The 20,027-nt window shown below is 35.7% G+C and overlaps 1 protein-coding gene across 1 annotated transcript in view; it reads left to right on the top strand.

Moving 5' to 3' along the window:
- TOPAZ1 (testis and ovary specific TOPAZ 1) overlaps positions 1-20,027 on the top strand; it is a 38,927-nt gene that overhangs the window by 5,003 nt on the left and 13,897 nt on the right. Inside the window, exons 4-11 of the mRNA XM_057372728.1 lie at positions 463-1,339; positions 3,876-3,958; positions 6,243-6,376; positions 8,348-8,409; positions 11,427-11,527; positions 13,788-13,873; positions 14,587-14,724; positions 19,168-19,231. Of these exons, the coding sequence (XP_057228711.1) occupies positions 463-1,339; positions 3,876-3,958; positions 6,243-6,376; positions 8,348-8,409; positions 11,427-11,527; positions 13,788-13,873; positions 14,587-14,724; positions 19,168-19,231 (1,545 nt within the window). The remainder of the gene's footprint in view (positions 1-462; positions 1,340-3,875; positions 3,959-6,242; positions 6,377-8,347; positions 8,410-11,426; positions 11,528-13,787; positions 13,874-14,586; positions 14,725-19,167; positions 19,232-20,027) is intronic.

Below are 20,027 nucleotides of genomic sequence, written 5' to 3'. Positions count from 1 at the left end.
CAGTCCAGAATGGTACAACAAAACAAAAGGATAAAGGTGAAGGAGTTGTGACAAAAGGAAACCTGCCTGTGAGAGTCCAGAATGGTACAAGACAAAAGGATGACAGTGAAGGAGATGTGACAAAGGGAAACCTGTCTGTGGCAGTCCAGAATGGTAAAACAAAACAAAAGGATAAAGGTGAAGGAGTTGTGACAAAGGGAAACCTGCCTGTGAGAGTCCAGAATGGTACAAGACAAAATGATGACAATGAAGGAGATGTGACAAAGGGAAACCTGCCTGCAACAGTCCAGAACAGTACAAAAAAACAAAAAGATGAAGATGTCGATGTGACAAAGGGAAACGTGCCTTCAACAGTTCAGAATGGTACARCAAAACAAAAGGATAAAGGTGAAGGAGTTGTGACAAAGGGAAACCTGCCTGTGAGAGTCCAGAATGGTACAAGACAAAAGGATGACAATGAAGGAGATGTGACAAAGGGAAACCTGCCTGCAACAGTCCAGAATGGTGCTTGTACCAGTAACACTAATAGAATAAATTTCAGCCCTAACATATCAGTAGTGAACCAGACACTTTCTGATTTAAAGCTAATTAAACCATTAAACTCTGGAAACCTGGCAAATTTCAAAATTCCCTTATGCAGAAGCAAATCTGAATCCAAGAAATTGGAGTCTATCCATTCATTTGAAAGAAAAACTTGTAGTCCACTAGAGCTTTTTGGAAGCACTAGTGTTTCAGGAGGGCAGAAGACAGGTGAAGAGACWTTCTTGGTAAATTCTGAGCAGCCTCCTCTTCCTGTCGTGGATGATGCTACATCTACAGCTTCCATACAGAAAAAAATAGATGAGATTGACAGTAAGGAATTCCATCATGATGGCTCCGTAAACCTCTCAAATGAGATATCTRTGCTCCCTGAAAGTTTTTCTGCACATCCACATCCTCTTTTTGATGGACAGCCAGAGTCATCTGTCCCTGATGTCTGTGATACTGAATGTGTGCTGAAATCTAGTTTTCCTGATGATTTATGGAATTCAGTTGACCACCTTGTTGGATTAGAAATAAATGATGRTAAAAAATCAAGAAGGAATCTTTCACAACACAAAAGTCAAAATTTACCAGATATCCTTGAAGCTTACAACCAAGATGTTCTTGTCATTGATGTGATTCAGGATGACCCTGACCTTTTTGGAACCACTAATGAAGAGGAGCTTGCGCCTGCACACTGTGCAAATTGTCCAGTGAAAGCATCCTCTGCAAACTGCATTAAAAGCACAAAGCAGTATATAAAGCCTGAATCTCCCGTTACCTCAGAAAAGACATATGCAGTAGAGAAAAGTTTTAGGTATGCATATAATTCTTTTTTAATCACAATATTCCCAAGTACTTTTWACTCGTTTCCATATATTTTAGTTGTAGTGGTGAAGTTTCATTAGAGTATTTCACTAATTTCTGRTGAAATTAATCTCTTTATTTGATTTTAGGTGTCAAAATTTGATTGAGCTATGRCAGTATTCTGAATGCAGGTCATTTGTTCTTCAGAAGAGCTAGGATAACTCCRAATTGTAGGATAGGGTAGTCCTAAACAACTTAAACAAAGTGAAGTGAAATATGAAAACAGAAACAAAGATAATTAAAAGTAATATTCTTAATCTGACCTGATTGGAGATAGCAGATGCCACTTTGAAGGCAGATTTCTTAGTTGTAAAGTGGTATAATACTCAGAAATATTTTTACTTCTTAGGTTTAGCTTCTTCTTCTCTTGGATCTGTAAGAGTAAATGGTCATCTCTACAGCAGTATTCCATTCTGCCATTCTCCTTCCCTCTTTTTCTCCTATCCCCAGATCCGAATATTTTTCAAATGTGTAATTTGGCTAAGATGTTGCAGAGGTTTATGATTCTGTATCTTCATTCAGCAAGTTGCTGGTGTAAATAATTTGGTATTATTATTTTACTGGATTTTGAGATGATGGTCAAAGGAAGAGGAAAAGAGGTTTAAAGTAGAAACTAACTTTTGTAAATGAGGTAGTTCTTCATGGAATAGATGAACTCATTGACTGTCTGGTCTGTTTTCTCTCTTAAGCTTTGCTACTTGTGTTTAGTGAAAAAAAATGTAGGACTGAATTTTTCATTTTACCAAGAAAAACATAGAGTTTAGATAGAAATAACTCAGGATCTTTCTCTGAAGAATAGTTCTTGGAATGGGTGTTCTAATTTTCTTTGTGTGGTATTTCTGGGTGGCTTTATGTTACCTGTATTTTAAGTAGTGCTTYAATTTTTAGCAGCATTATACCACCTAACAACTGCATTATTTTTTTTACTCCCTGCTCTCCTTATCCTTTCCATTTCATTAAACCCATGTGCAAAAGAGGAAGGGAATTTTCTTTGAGGTGCTGAACAGTTTTTTGAACGTGGGAATATAAAACTTTCAGATGTTAATAGAATAAAATTCCTGCAAAAACAAGCCTCTAGGGAGCAGGGCAAGTCTGTAGTAGGAACACCCAACTTCTTAAGAGGCAGCTAGACTTTATCATGGTAAATTTATTAGAGTTTATGGTAAATTCTATTAGAAGGAGTATTCGTTTTGGGCACGGTGTGTAAGGTATCTCATATGCATGGTATAACAGAATCAGTATTTGCTGTGTATTACCCAGGGTAATAATGACTGTGGTTTCTAGCTGACTGTCCAGAAAACTCTTACACAGAATGGGAGACAGAACGTCTGAGCCCTTTACACTCATGTATTGGTTATGGTAATAAATGTTGCTATTTATCTAAATATTAACTGAAAATTTCACTGGATCTTGTAAGTACTTTATAGGGGAGGACAAATATTCCCTTTAATTAGTAATTACATTGACTTAGAGCAGCATTAGCAATCATGGGATGAAAAATGAAGTTGTTTGAAGTCATACTRAAACTTTCTTTTTGATACCTGTTGAATTGGTTTGCTATTTGCCAAGGAAAATAAAAATGCAGAGTTCGTGTTTCTTAGGATTTTCCCTTGATTTGCTGCACAATCAGGTAAAATTTCTTATTTTGTTTTTTATCTTCCATCATTTGATGCAAAGGTCATTAAATGGTGACTAACCATAGTTGGTAGCAGTCACCAACATATTAATGAACTAAATATGAGAACATTAAAATAAGGCAATAGACCTTAACACAGTTTTATCAGGTACCGTATGGTATCACCAGATAATATCAGATCATATCAGATCAGGGCCAGTTAATATTTTTTTGGTTGACTTTAACCAAATACAACTCGGATTTCAACAAGTTACTTCTCTGGTGCTTGCATTTTAGAAAGAGAAGAGTACTGGTCACTTCCTAAATCTGTAATGATGATGTTTTATATATTCTGTACATAATATTTAACTATGTATTTGTACCTCCTGAGCTTTTCTAAGTTCCCAGCTTATCTTTGAAATAGGTGAAGTATCTTTCTGTGAACAGTTATTTTTATTACTTTCTTTGAGAGTCATTCCTATGCAAAAGATGTTGAATATAAAAATACTGTAACATTTTTTAGAAACTGATAAATTGGCACATTAGCACAGTATTTTCCTTTATTTGCTATGCGGAGAAAATTTCCCTTCTCAGTGTTTTAGGCAAAGATTAAATGAGACAATGAGCTTTTTCTGAAAATTTTAGTATTTGAAATGTCTTGGTTTTACTTAACTTGTTTAGGAATATACCTGAAGGGATGAACTTAAGAAAGACAAAAGAGAAAGTTAAAGAGAGTCTTAGAGCAGTGTGTTGGATATAAGGATTCATGGCTGAAAGTATTACTGAGAACTTTTGATTTTATGTCACTYGTAGATTATTTTTGCTTTTGTGCAAGGTGGAAATCTTGTAATAATCTTTTTGTTCCATTCAGATATGTGCAAGAATCTGGAATGATACTGAATGGTACTGAAAAGTCAAATGATACTGAAAATTCCTGTAATTTGGTATTAAAAGGTAAGAGTCTCTGGATTTTTTTTTTGACATGCAATCAAAAGAAAGAAATCAAAAAGATGTTTTGTGGCAAAACCTAGGCTTTCTGCTTTCCACAAAAGAGGAGGATCTTGTCTGTTTTTGTATTGTTTTTGTTGTAACAGCAGATGGTTTCCTAATGCATATGAAATCAACATCTTCCAAAATGGCACAAGCCTGAGTCTGCTTCTCTGTAGTATTTGACTGTTGGTAGTACTGGTGGGTTGGGGTGGGGATTTTTGTTTGGTTTTGGTTGTGGGGTTTTGTGACATTTCTCTGATAGATTAGGCAAAGAATTCCATTAGTTGAGATCACAGTTAGACACTGAATGCTGTGATACTCTTTTGGAGTTTAGCTCMCAGTTAGAGGTGGTTGTTCTCTTATGTTCATCAGCACACAGAGTTTTGTAATCAGGTTTATTTCCAGGTTCTCCTTTTGGGGTATTTTTGTGGATGCTATGCCCATTCCACTGAGACACTGTTTTGTTTTTGAAGGATGCCCTTTTTAATAAGTAAGGTTACTTCTAACTTAATGGGTTTTTTTTCTTCCTATTTAAAGCAGAACAGTCCAGTTAGGCTGCATATGGATGTGATTTATTTTCTTCAGCTTGCATACCAGATTTATTGTGCAAGGTATACCTGATGTTGAAATTTCTATTAGATAGTTGGAGGAACAGGATTTTGATTTTGAATAGAAGTTTGTTACTGACACAGTGGAGAACAATTGTGTTGTTTGTGGTGTTTCCCTTTCTGATACCAGTTTGTCAACTTAATCTGACATTGTGACGTGTTGATTTTGCTTCAGGTTTGAAAGGTGTCTGTGACARTACCTCTTGTGCTGGTTTTCCACATTAATGTGTTATGTTCATGTAGAAAGAGTGATTTGGGCATATAGAGCCTCCTGGAAAGGAGTGACTAGTGACAATTAGGGRAAGAGAAGATTTCAGGCTTCAGGTTTTAGAAGGCAAAAATAAAAAAGAGGTTTTAAGAGCTCAGATAGAAGAAATAGGTACAAGTTCCCTGAGGCGGAGAAGAGAGGAAGTCTATGGTCATGTAAAGAGAAGGGGGGCCTGTGCCATGGAGTCTGCAATGCTGAGGTGATTGAAGCCAAATCTGGCCTCAAGTTCTGTACTATTCAGTAACTTCTGCATTTTCTTTGCTGTTCTACTTCATGTTCTACCAAAGTTTGAGGCTGAAAGTCTTTGGTTCTTTTTGTGGTGCTTAAAATAAAGAAAAATCCTTCCCATATCTGAGAAACAGGATCACATTATCATCTTAGATGAATGTGCGCACAGTAACTTACTTTTAATATGTGCCTTTTGAAAAAGACCTGCACAGAGCAAAAGAAGGTGCCTGGTTTTGCTAATTAATTATGTATTAATTTAGAAATGTGTTACTGCTTTAGTGYCCTGTGTTACATAGTGAGGTTGTGGCTGCTTGCCCTAGTGGCTTCGCCATTTAAGAAGGGGAAGCAGTACTAAAGATAAAATATTCTGGATKACATTAATCCTCTTTACCTTTCGAGCGGAATCTTGTGTGTGTTGTCTTCAACCAGATGTACAGAGAGACCAGTGACTATAAGACAAAAAGCTCTTCCARTACTCTCCAATTCTTTTTTCCTGTGTCTGGACAATGAAGTTGAAATTCATTCATGTGATCCAGTAGTGAATTCCTTTTTTATGCAGAACTCTTCTGTTGTGCATAAACAGCTATTTCAGAAAGTTGCAGCCAGGTGTATTGTTTCCTGTGACRTCTGCAAAAGGTGCTGAAATTTCCTGACACTGAATTTTCATTAAATTTACGGTATTACAGGAATCTGCAGTTTCTCAGAGGTATCTATATTTAGTTCAGTGTTGCACCATGTCATTAGGATTGACATATGCCCTTTTGTGACAAAGACTAAGTCTTTTGCATAGCAAATTGCCAAATACATATATTTGGCTGTGTTTTAAAAAAAAAAAGCTTGACTGAATTTATTCCTAAAATAGTGAATTTAATATTCCATAAATAAACCTGTTGTACTGTTCTACAGGGACCATTACAGAACGTACAACTTGGATAGAATTTTAATTGCAGATTCAGTCTAATATTTATTTGAAATTGTTCCTGCCTTAAGCATGAAATTTTTTTCCATATACATTTCACTTTCAGGAAGTCCTRGGAGTTCTTAAATGTCATTAGTACTAAGCCTTTGTAATATTTAGGAAATAAAAGCTTTGTTGTCATGTAGCATGGGAAATACATAAAGCAATGTGTTTATACATTTTCAGCTGAACATGTGAAAACCTGCAACTCCTCCAGAGGAAGCAGTCCTACGGGAGATGTTATTGAGGACTTTTTTAAAGATGGGCAACAACAGAGCAAGCTGGATGAACTTTTGGAGAGTTTTGACATGGATGAAAAGGTCCTGAGAAATTACATTTTCTCTCCTTAAATAGTTTAAGAAATTAAAATCCACGTAATTGCATAATTTTAATTACTAATTCTGTTTTATCAACTAATTTTTTTATTTCCAGTAATAAAAAAGAATATTAGCATTTCACAGATTACTGTGTATTGATAATGTAATCTTTGCTTAACAGAATTTTTTTTTGGTCACCATAATTCATCTTCAAATTTGCAATAAAACAGAATGTTGTTATATCAGTGTTGCAGTAATGCTGTATTACCAATGGTATGAAAATTACTGTTCCAGTGAACATCTATGAGTACTACTTTGCAAATGTGACATTTTTTTTATAACTTACCTAGTTTTAGAAGTTGCTGTGAAATGTTTCTCACCACGCAATATCAGAAGCATGGGGTAGTGTTGGAGACCTGGGGAGCTGCACAGCCATCATGCATCCAAGAAGGATCATTCTGGATCASACTTGGACAAGAGGGCCTTTACATTAACATTAATATTCCCATCTATTCAGAGGAAATCATTTGCATGCTCACTGACTGTCTGACCKTTCTACTTTCATTTGACCTCCCTCCTCTAAATAATAAGTTTAGTCTTTTAAGATTTGCATAAGTTTTATATCATTTGCTTCTTTGATAAGAAGATCTCTCTGCCACTCGGATGTAGCTGCTGATAGCGTTTACTGTCTTCCACTACTTCAAGAGTGGAATAGTTTTTAACTGGATAAGTTACACTGTAAAATTCACATGGTTAAAAATTGRTAAGTAATTGAGAAGTTACTCAAACAGCAGAGAATCAGTTTCCCTTTCAAAATAATTTAAAAGAAGAGAAACATTTCCTTCACTAAATGGAATTGGGGCTGCTAACATGCAATTCATAAAATTAACAGTGCCATTTTGTTTCCTGACCTTTTGGAGAGACAAAAAGGGCATGTCAAACTGTACTTAATTGCTGAAGGTGGGGTGCTTGTTGCAATATTGCCAGGTCAGTCCCAGCTGGGTTGTCTTGTGGCTGTATAAAATCAGTGTCCTAGTGCTTGGTGCTCTGTTGGATAGTGAAAATATCTTCACTCGAGTACAAATAATCTTACTCATCCCAAACTTAAACCACAAMATACATACTAAGCCTTACCTAAAACTGTTCTGTATGTGGATAGMAAAAAGCAGTTCATGCCTGTGGGGGGAATGCAGTGGCAGAACACTTGTTGCAACTCTGCCGTTTGGGGAGATTTTCAGATTTTGCTTTTTGGATGGTTTTTCCAATTAATAATCCTGTGAGAAGGGCAAAAAAGAACCATAGAGAAAATGCTAAAAATTCTCTGGATAAAACTCTCTGATAAAATAAAGTTTGAAAATCCAGTGAGAGCATGTGCATCTCTAATTCTTTGGCTGTCATAAATTTGTGATATGATATCAAGTCCTAAGTTACTTCATGAGTAATGCACGAAACAAAGCCAGGATTCTAGGACTTTATTCAGAATTAGTCTTTTCAGATTCTCKCCTCCAAATATATTTTGTGCTGTCTTTTTTCTCCATATTGTCAGGGATTTTTTTAACAATCCACGGTAGTGTACAGCTGAGCAAAATTCCTCTTTGGTTCAGTTTCAAATTTCATTAAAATTGATGGAATTACTTTTGTGGTTTTCCACATATCTTGTCAGGCACAGTCAAAATCGGGCAGTGGGCCTAAAAATTGCTGAGATTATTAGTGGGAGGAAAGAGAAGACAGTCACATCACTTTTTTTTCTGATTTATAATCACTATTTTAAAGAACACAGAATATAAAGGCATTATGTCCATTAAYAAAGATATTGTAACAGTAACCCTACACACCAAATTACAGTCTTTACAGTTAAGACTGCCTTACCAAACCTTCCAATGACCACTTACAGTTTTAAGTCTATAGAGTAAAGCATAACAGGCTTTGTAGTGCTTTGCTGTACCTGAAAATAACTTTTAAATATCTTCACAGTTCCAGCTTGCAGATGGAATGCCTGATGTTGAAGAAGAAAAAAAGAGTGAAGCTGTAAAAAGGTATGTATAGTGTATCTTTCTTGTAACCTGTGGTGTTCCCCATTTACTATACAAATGAAATGTGACATTGTTACCTAAACACCATCAGCATTTAATTCAATTTTCCGTGTTACTGTAACTATGTGATAAAGAAAAGAAATATTTGAAATAATACAATTTCACTCTGCAAAGTGCAGAACAAGTGTAGTCATAGCCTGACAGAACAATRGAGATTATTTTGGCTTTTGATTGGTGACAAAATACATCCACTTTATTTTAGTGTCTCACTTCTGCATCTCAATGTGAGTATAGCATCAGATGCATTTCTTGCCACARTAGCACTTACCAGAACTTAACAAAACCAAAAACTAGTAATAAATAAATCATGAAGCTTTCATTTTTCTTTTCTGCTTATGAAAGCGTTGAAAGATCTCATTAAAATTCAGACTGACAAATATTTGTACAGCAATAGAAAAAGGTGCTTAAAAACATGTCACATGAGTTAAGGACATGCTTTACTATTCTTGTAGCTTCAAGCTGCGTTTGCSGTTTTTATTGTGCACATTGTTTCTTAGTCTGATTTACAGAATCACTGAATATGCTGAGTTGGAAGGGATCCATAAGGATCATCARATCCTTCTCTGGCCCGGCACAGTACCATTCCTAAGAGTCAAACCATGTGCCCARGAGTACTGTCCAAATGCTTCTTGAATTCTCTCAAGCTTGGTGCTGTGACCATGTCCCTGGTGAGCATCTTCCAGTGCCCAGCCACCCTCTGGGTGAAAAACCTTTTTCTGATATCCAATGTAAACCTCCCCTGACACAATATCAGGCTATTCCCTTGGGTTCTGTCACCAGAAAAGAGATCAGTGTCTGTCCCTCTTCTTCCCCTCACGAGGAAGYGTAGACTGCCATGAGCTCTCCCACTAGACTTCTCCAGGCTGAGCAGAGCAGCCAGTTARCCTGACCTCAGCCAGTTCTCCTTCAGCTTCTCCTCAAGACCTTTCACCATCTTYGTTGCCCTCCTCTGGCAGTCTCTAGTAGCTTAATGTCTTTCTTACATTGTGGTGCCCAAAACTGCRCAAAATATTCAAGGTGAGGCCACCCCATTGCAGAGCGGASTGGGRCAATCCTCTSCCTTGCCYGGCTGGCAATTCTGTGCCTGATGGCAGGACATGCTTTGCTCTACTGGCTACCMGGACATTGCTGACTCATATTCAACTTGCCATCAAGCAGGACCCCCAGGTTGCTTTCCACAGTGCTGTTCTCCAGCCTGTCATTCCCCACTCTGTCCCTACATTTAGTGTTGTCCCATCCCAGGTGCAGAACCCATCGCTTTCCATTGTTGAATTTCATATGGTGGGTGATTGTCCAATCATCAGTTACTGTCAGACTAAGATATTTTCAWTCATCAGCAGTCCAGAAATGATGGAAAATTAGTTTATGTAGGAAAGGTATACTTAAAATGGAATTCTTAAGTATTTAGAAGAAAAATAACATACTTCAGAGTGTTGTGGTTTAGGAGCAGCCATCACCAATTAGCTACTGCAAAAATTAACTCTSWCCTGGATGGAACCAGGACACAGTAATTTTCAAAATAATGAAGAAACCTTAGCTGACAYAGAAGAGAGTACTGCTTTTATTTCYYGCACCACTCACATTTCTGAGACAGATTTGAGTGCCAGAAGTCTCTTAATGGAGAATACTGCATCTTCTCGTTAATCCACTAGAGAGCTCCAAGCTGCTTCTTCTGCTAAAATACCCGTTTAATTTTACCAGAGTCACATAAATAGTTCTTTATACTATAGAATAAGTAGATTATGCTGGACAAAGTATGTTTGTGCAATGCACTGCTCTGTGTGATTTAGAGAAGAGGCCTTAATTTGGAGTTGAGCTATTGTCTCTAGTTTTACTCAAAAATGTTACCATTGCAAAGGTGTGCATTGTTTTATCTAGAGGAAAACAGTTGCTGTTCCTATTTAGCAAACTACACATCTAGTGATGCTGTTACTAGAAAAAATTATTATAGAGCTCTGTAGTTTACAGTTCCTGGCAAAATTGTGTGTAGTTTCATGTCTAGATTGAAGAGGTCTTGAGGGTAAGCTGATATGAAAATCCTGCTGTGTTAGATCTGAGTCTGGCATCATGAGGGAGCATAAGAATATTTTACWTGGTAACTTGAAATTTCTGAGTAACTAAAACTGCAGATCTGTTGTCCCTCTGGAAACCAACCCAGCGCATTGCCAAGAATAAAGATTGATATTRAAAGAATTTGGTTTGTTAGATGGAATTTCTTCCTCTCTACTATAGCATTTTTATTTAAATTGTGAAACATCCTGACATTTAGGAATGATGTGAATTATCCTGGCTGTTAGAAGTGTTGTATAGCTAAAATCTCTCATAGTAGATAGCAACTCTCTTTCTATCTGCAGAGGAGCGAGCAAGTTGAAATGTCCTTCGTAATGAGCCATGTTTCTAAAGTGAAAGGGAGGGAGATCTCATGAGATGATTTTTCCCATGGCTTTGTTTACACATATGAAATAAATTACTAAGTATTTTGCTAGCAATATTTTAGCCAATTTTTGAAAACATCATCATTTATTAATTTTGTTCTCTGGATCATACATATTTGGGAATAAAGGCTGAAGAGTCTTTAATGGGAGTTGCCTTTGAAATTACCTAMATCTTCTGCCCAGTAGTCAGTTTTAGGGATGGAAAACAGTTCATTCTTCAAATGTCATTAGAAAAGCCTTGAGGTTTACTCCTTTGGCAGATGTAGTTATGCCTTTGGGCAGAATAATCTCAGCTAAAATCATRATCAGATTGGGCCAGGCAATGAGAGTAATTAAAGTAAAATTCTTGGGACTGCTGGCTRTTTAAATTTACAGCAAGTTTTGAAGTGTTGTGTAAATCGTTGAAGAAGTTCTCATCTTTTATACACTTAATCTCCCTTTTTAGGCATGCAGTATATGAGAGAAGCACCTGTTTAATTTAGTTAAACAAATGAATTTGAACAATTTTTTTTTAATACTCAACAGTGACTGTAAGTACAACGTGAACTGTGAATTACTGTCCAGATTGCCATTGAATGAAGTAAATCTCTTCAGTGAAGCTACAGTGATGAAATCCTGGACAAATGGTATTGTATGCTGTTTTGATGAACTCTTCAGAATTTTGGTTTTTTTGGTATTTTATTTACCTATGAAATCTTAAACGCTGTCTTCAGTTCTTGAAGGTATTGRCTGGAATATTATTTTGCATATACAAAAGCAAATCTGCAAGCTCTCATATGATAGGTTAGTGAGGGGTTTTGGGTTGGACTTTTTCAGAATTCTCTTTGGTAAGGTCAGATAGAAATCATTCTATCTTGATATTTATGGTTCTCAGATATGTTAATGGTACAGCAGTGCCTGCATTCTTAGTAGTCTGACACATTGTGTTTGAGACATTACTAGCAAGTAACTTACTTTTCTTGATTTGTGGGCAGAGAATGTGACTGSATTTGGTTAGTTGGTTGTTCTTAACAAAACTTGCTAAAGTGGTTTGCCCACCTTGCTGAAGGCCAGAACTCTGTTGTTTATGCTAATTCCAAAGTTTTTGAGAAATTCACTAGACTGGATCAAGGAAATCATGTATACTTAATAGCTAACACTTCATGTTGACCAAGTATATTTCACAACTGGGACAGATACCTCTTAAGTGTCTCTGCCACAAGAGGAATGATAATATAATGGAACTGTAGTCACTGCACATAACAAACTGGACATTTAGCCTTTCATAAATGCATTGTTTATTTGGTGTACAAGGTAGAGAAAACCAGGAATTGATTACTTATAGATACTGCATTCAGTTTCTTTGCAACAGCTGCTTTGGGAGTTAATGTTTTTAGAATTACTGTTAATATGGATGTTTATAAACATGGATTTCTTGAATTAAGATCATTGGCAGGGGTTCTTGTTTAGTTTCCAATTCTACCATCAATCTGAGCTTGTAGAACGAATTTATCATCACATCATTTAACAGTATTTTCAGGTACTTCACGAAATACAGATGCTATTAAAAGCAAGTTTGAGTATTTCTTCAGAATCCAGTTGTTTGAAACTGSTCATGTCTTTGGCCTCAAAAGCATATATAACTTCTGAAGAGTTCTTCTAAATCTTCTTAAAATCATTTGAAAGTTGCCAATGCAAGAGTTTCTGTGCTAGGACAGGGCAAAAGAGCCTTYTATTCACAGAGCTGTGCAGGCAGGATTGACTTTTCACTTTAGTTCCTGCTTCCCTACAAGTCTGACCCACAGTCCCCAGGGAGAGTACAAACTCTTGACTAGACGTGGTCAAAAATTCTGTGCTTGGGGATGGCAAGATTCCGGAGGAAAGATCAAATTCTCAGTGGCATTTTGAGATCAAATTCTCAGTGACATTTTGAGATTAAATTCTCAGTGGCATTTTTCTATGGCTAGTGGTTGGCTGTTTTGTCAGTCTTTTTCTTACCACTAAATATATCCAATCCTGAATTTATCAAATGACCCACCATCACTTCACAAGGGTTTGCAGTGTGGCAGTACATAACATTAAATCTTCATTGTTCTACGTTAACTTTTCCTTCCTATCCTGTAATAGCCCTATCTGTTTAGAAAGGCATGCAGATTAAGAGCAGTGTACCTAGTGTAAGTCTCTAGTAGAACCTTCATTATTGGATGCTCTTTAGCAACTGTAGTTTGTCAGAAAGGACTAAGCACCCTGTCTTTTGAGCACCCAGTTCTTTGAAGGGGCCAGATGGGAGCCCTAGAAAGCAGGGCATTCCATAACTGTCATTTGTCTTTAGATACGGAGTTGAAAATTTGAACTTATCTTCCATTAAAATTATTCATTTTTCAAAGCAAGAAACTGTCATTCAATAATTATTAAAGTTCTAAAACYATATTTCATGGTTAAGAAACCAGTAACTTACATTGGGCTTAAACTTGCTACTGCGCTACTTATACCAGTATGAAAGGTTTTCTATCAGTTCTGAAAAAATAGCTTAAATTTAGGGCTAGTGATGTTGGAATGCAGAGATTACTGATAAAGTGGATAGGGTTTTTTCCTTTTGAAATTAAAACTTCTGGATATTTTTATTCTTTTTCTTATCTCTGTAAGTTAGAGTAGAGACCTTGGATAAAGTAGTGAAGTTTTTAATTTAAATGTGCTTACTCTTGAAGTTTGTAAAGTCTCACTTTTAGGATAATTAAGAAAACTGTGCTTTAAATTACTGGCTTTAGACTGTATTAATCAAATTTTCATTCATCATTGCTGTCATTTGAAGGAGCTATAAATATAAAGGAAAATAAGATAAATGAGAGTAGTTTCAGTATGATTCATTTTTATTATGCGATTTGCTGCCCTCATCCTAATTTTTAGGTTACAAATCTTCAGAAAGGAGTGCTTTACTGCCATTTAAGAATTGTGGAGATATTGAGCCATGGAAGATGGAGAAAAACGCAATTGTGAGTTGTTAAATTTTTGATTTCTGATCTTTTGGCACCAAATTTCTTATGGCTATTCAGACTGTTCCCAGTGTATCAAGTCAGAAATTATGAATCTGTATATGTTTATGTTTTTACACCTTTAAAGATGTTATCACTGAGCAAATACAATTTCTGACAACAAAATCAGTGGTGAAGGGACAGCTGTACACAGTGCCGTTTTCTTGATTTCTGTTTTCAGCTTAAGCAAAATCAAATAATGCGTTTTGCTTTATTGGTTTCTGTAGAACTGAAAAGCCGACAAGGTTTCACTTCTTTAGGACAGCCTGCTTTATCCATGATGCTGGGCACTGAAAAGGGTAAAGGAAATTGATGCCCCAGAATTCTCAGATGGTTACTCAGAGATGTGCAGGAGCTTGTCACCATTCTCCCTCCTCTCTATTCATTGTCCATCTCATTTAGCAGTTCTTGCATTATCCCTGTTTGTGCTCTTCAAGACAGGCTTTTGTTGACACAAACATGACAGGATAAGGGATTGATCTTTGTGTCCTTTGAAAYGCTGTAAATACAGTATAGAGATGAGGGTTCTTTCAGAGGCTTAATTGTAGATCATATTTTTTTTTGCTTTTGTTTATATTTTCTAGATATTTTGAAATTCTGAAAAAAATAGCATATTTGCTTTCAAGAAATATTATTTGGCTGCTTCTGCTTGTTGTAATTTTATTTTATTCCAGGCTTCTCATTCAGTCCAGCAGATCCTTGATGCACTTAACTTGCCCCGTAAATACTGCAGATATTATTTCATGACTTCACGTGGGTGTGAAAGGACAAAATGTTGGTTCTGTCATGTTCCTGGACAAGGGGATGAAAAGGTAAAAAGATTTATTGAAGTAAGGAAARTATTGTAAGTGTGAACACCTTCTAAAAGCAAAACATCATCTCCATTCTTCATTTATATGTGGAAAGGGAGTAAATCACAGAGATTGATGTATGAAAAAATTATTCAGAAATTCTTCTGTTCAAGGCCTTCTTAAGTTTGTTTTTTTTTTTAAACATGGTATGATTTTGAACTAGTAGATGTTTTTAGAGAACATGTTTCAACAAAAGAGCAAGAATTAGACTGTACAAACATAGAGTAGCAGAGTGGGCAGATTCTGCGACGTTTGTATCCTGAGTATCAGACATTTTAAGAAACCTTTGCAAAGACTTTGTATGCATTGTTAAAGTTAAAAGCCATCTATGGTATATTACTTTCTGCATGTTTTGTGCAACATGGGCATTTTGTTTTAAGATGCTCTAATCTCCTTAAATGGAGCAACAATTATCATAATATTTGCAAGCAGAAATAGTTTTCTAATGATGGGCAAAGTAGATACGTTTTCAAACGATTTAACAGAGACATTATGAGTCTAATGCTTCCAAGAACTATGCAATGCAAGCTAATTGTGCTGACATATAATAAGATTTTGAAATTGGCTCTGTGAAAATTTTTTAARTTACTTGGAAGCAAACAAAAGCATCAAAACTACTAAACAATAACTAATGGCTCAACTTGTCCTCATCAGGTGTTAAAAGATGTTTTTCTTACCTACCATCTTACTGTTATGAGGGCAGTTTTATCATTAGTGTCAGTAAGTAAAAAAATTCAGAATTGAAATGTAAAAAATAATTTGCARTTAAATTGCTAAAAACAATTAATGCCTTGAGAAGTTTATTCATCTTCCTGATGTCTTAAATATACTGTGTCAGAATTTTTAAAATACATCAGTGCAATTTGACTATTTTTCTTAATGTTTGCACTTTTCCTCTATAGCTCAAAAAAAAGCTGCATTTTCTTTTCTAATGCTTTTTAACCCTTTTGAAATTTTATGCGACATCTTAAAATTACTAAGATAATTTGAGATTACTTTTGTATGGAACATTTTCACTTTTTTGTCAAGTGTGAAAGTTTTTTGGCAGGCTGTGGTGAGTATTTTTAATTTTCAGCTAGTTTATCTGAATTGCTGTGTTTTGCAGTGCTTCATTATAATACAGGCACATTGAAGAATTATTTGACTAAAACGATTAAAAATCCATTCAATTTGATTTTACTTGTGGTGCAGTACTCCACCACACTTTTACTGTTGTGCCCACCKAGCCAAACTTTTGGTAGTCTGAAAGCATAGTTGCATTTTGTTGGTGCATGTATTTTTATTTTTAGACCTGTCTRTTTAAAAATTATAATAGGCCAAGCACCTCATGGTGGCACCAAAGTACATAAATGGAAAACAGGTAAAGAAGCAATAAAGGCATCTAATCTTATAAAGGAGAATAAATCTCTTCAGGAACTGTGACGCAGGCTGCTAGTCCACTTGCTTAGAGCTGTGTTCTCAGTGATAATAGTTACCAGAATTTTTGAAGAGAAATACATTTCCCCATAATGGATTTTTTTTTTTCTTTTTCATTAAGTAACGGGTTGATGTTCTAAGGCATAGCTTGCTGGTATTTAACACTTCACAGTTGTGGTTGATCACACAACACAGCAGTGCTTGAATTTATAAAACCATGTGTTTTGAAAAACATCATACATTTGAGCTCAGCAAGTTGTACAAGTAACCAGGTTGGCTATTTTTTTTAAAAAAGATGCCTTTCATTTTCAAACAGTAAAATGTGTTTTGTATTAGGGAAAGTAAACAAAATTATTAAGACTGCTTTAAATAATTCCCAAAGTATTTAAAGGGGGGGGGGGGGGTGGATCTTAACAATATGTATAAGTGTCTGATGGAGAGAGGGTAAAGGAGATTAAGCTGAACTCTTCTCAGTGGTCCTCAGTGAAAGGGCAAGACACAGTGACCTTAATACAATACATTGTTTTGCTCAAGTGAACTTTTCAGAGTGTAACATAGATGATGATTTCATGGTTAAATAGGTGGTTTGAAAAATGTCTTTATGCAAAATGTATTTTTGTGATTTTATTTTGGCTTTGTGCACCTTACTCATTAATTTTTTTTTTTACTCCTATCCACAAAAGAAATTTTTTGTTTTTGTGAGTTCATACTCTCCTTTTCCTTGATCCTATGAACCTCATAACTGGAAGGAAAAAGGATATAAAATAGGAGAATTTGAGAATTTCTGTCTTCATTAGTGTTGTCTTGCAACTTCAGTCACTTGGGTTTATGCTACTGCTGTGGTGGTTTTTTGTGGTTTTTTTATATGGCTTCCTAAAGAAATTAGACTTTACAGTGTTCTTTTATTGCTGTCTCTAACCACCACTAAATGATCTTGCAACCTTTTGAACAGTTTCAGCTGTAGTGGATAGGGAGTGTGCATCTCAAAGATTCCACAGCATACAGAAACTTCCTGTAAGATGGATCCTGGATGAACCAGGATCAGATCAGATCAGATTTTTTGATCTCTGAAAAAAAAAATGCGGTATGGGATTTTATTCCTTATTAAGKATTAGAATCTGTACTGACTGGGAGATGCTCAAGTATTTAGGGAATTCTTGTGCTTGTTCTTTTGAATAAACACCTCTGTGTTACTGTAGTAGGACCATGTTTTACTGGAGAGTTGGTTGATTGTATGACATACAGAGGCCTTTCTTACGSTTTTTATTAAATTGTCATGTTAAATGAGTTTTGGAATCAACTGATAGATGACAGAATAGTGTGATTTATACTGCTTTTTGAACATGGGAATCATTTCTTTTATGTACCTTCATTCAAAATCAATTACAGTTAAGTCAAAATTTAAAGATTCTCACATTTTTTACAGTCTGTGGGTGCAGTTGCACCTTTCAAAATTGGAACAACTAAATCAACTGAAGCCTTTTAGAAACTGAATGAATTATGTATCTAGTTTCTTTTACTAATGTAATAGAGCATGTCCCATTTTTTGTTTTTTTTGTTTTGTTTTTTTTTAAATACTACTACGAGTGAGTTTTCCAAGCAATTTCATTAATACTTGGAACAGTTAGAGCTCCAGATGCAATCTTGGCTTTTTTTGGGAGTCAGTCCAAAGAAGGAGAAAAACGCATTCCAAAAGAAAGCAAACTAATTTCCATACTGCAAGCATGTGCTGAAGTTTGTTCTGGAAATGGCCTCAGTCACCTGGGAGTATAGATTTGTATTAGATGAGTTAACCTGTTGCCAAGTGACACTTCACATATATTAATGATCAAAAATTTTGTGTGATTTTTGAAAGGTACACCTTGGACTATGGTTCAACATTACAGTACTGCTTCAAAATAAAAATAAGCTTTATTTATTCTTAGATGTACAATTATTGTATTCTTTGGCTTGGTGATCTGAACAGGTTAATGGTTTTAAAAAAAGATAGAAGTCTTGGCCATAAACCAGTATCTTCTGCTTTGATGATAATTCATTTGCTGTATAACAGACTTCATGAGTGAATCCTGTGTAATTCTGAAGTTACATGTAAAAATAAACCTGATTCWGTTCTGTACTACCATAACTACTAATTTAGGGCATTTTCTTTGTCTTGATGTTTCACTATTTTACAAAATAGAATTACATATGACGCATTTACAATGCTGTCCAGAAAGACTGTAAATGTTCCAGAGGTGACAGAGAATTTCTGAAAGGGMGGGTGGGAGTTTTCTCTAACTTGGAATTCTGAGATATAATATCAGTAGTCTTTATTTGTTCATCTGCAGAGATGGAGCAAAATGTGTGAGTATCAGAAAGGTGACAGCTTAAAATGTTAAGACAAGAATGTTCCAAATAACAATAAAATATCTAGGTGCGGAATTTTTTTTTCAGTCAAGTCAGTCTGTGGTAAAATGGCTCAGTAAATCAAGTTAATTGTGAGCTTTTTGTTCTGTGTCCTTATGAGTGATTCTTTRTGACAATTGGTGTTACCATCTTTTTTTCTGGATGATTTTTTGAAATCTTAGTTGGTACATTCATGTAACGTTTACTTATCATTTTTCACTTTTGCCTTTTTGCTTCCCTTTCTTTTTTCACAGGTTGCCACATTTATACTAGTTTAAAAGTAACTGCATTTTCAAATTTCTCTTCTTKTTTTGTTTGCTATGGGTATATACACACACGTGCTCACATGTTTGGTCCCAACAGCCTCTTTCCGAAACATTTAATCTGCATTTTTCTTCTGTTTGATTCGCTGGACTTTTGACAGAGCCTTTGCCTACAGACCCCATTACCTTCCTACATCATTTGTCAGTATGTATGGCTTAAACAGAAGCAATKTAAAGCTCATTACATAATAGAACTCAATGTTTGTGGGTAATTATTTTGTTTGTTATAAACTGAGCTTGCATTTTTATATAATTACTGTATTTCTTTCTTTTTTTACAGATTTGCATGGCAATTCTTAGGACATACATTAGTATCAAAGAATCAGGCCTCCTAAAACGTGCAGGTATGATATAATAGTAGCTCTTAATGTATCTTTGATACTTAAGCAAATTAAATAGGCTGTCAAGAGAGAAATGGTTACCACTTCTGCAGTGAATAARAAGTTCTTATTTCAAATTAATGAATACACTGAATCCCTGTGTTTTCATGGTTCAGTTTCCCTATAAGGCTAGATATTTAGATATGCAGTTACCTCAGGAGRTTGTTAGAAATCTTACTTCCACATAAAATGAACTTAGCCTGACTGTAACTGGATTGGGAGTAAAAATAGGTAAATGGGGCAGGAGGGAGACTTACCAGAACCCAAATTTTATTAAGGTGCTTTTGAACACCCTGGGCAGACATCAAAAACCCCGAAACTTGAGAATGGAAACTCTTGATATTAAGTGTTGCTAATGCACCCACCCCAAACAGCTTTAGTTTAGTTTTCACACCATATATGCAAGCAATATGATGAACACATTTTAGGGACTGCAGTTTATTCAGATCAATCTGAGCTTTTGAGTTCTGTCAGAAAGGACTTTTTTTTTGTTTTTACTCTGGACAGTGATTCCCTTTAAACCAGTCCTGGGCAGTCTTTAAGTTTTTGAAAGCTTCTTAGAGTGTAGCAGAATGTGAACAGGGAATTCAGTTGCACCCTGTGCTGCAGTGTTCCCATGCAGAACACGAGTGTTTCAATGTGGGTAACACTGGGTACCAGCAGACTGCAGGTTGTGAGACGTCTGCTCTAACACTGCATTTCACTTCCTGGAGCTTCCTGTCTGGAAAGGCCTTACTACTTCAATATACATACCAAATCT

Source organism: Malurus melanocephalus, unplaced genomic scaffold (genome assembly GCF_030028575.1).
Source record: "Malurus melanocephalus ecotype Western Australia unplaced genomic scaffold, MMel_1.1 scaffold_177, whole genome shotgun sequence".
NCBI lineage: Eukaryota > Metazoa > Chordata > Aves > Passeriformes > Maluridae > Malurus > Malurus melanocephalus.
This window is presented reverse-complemented; position numbering and strand designations above follow the sequence as displayed.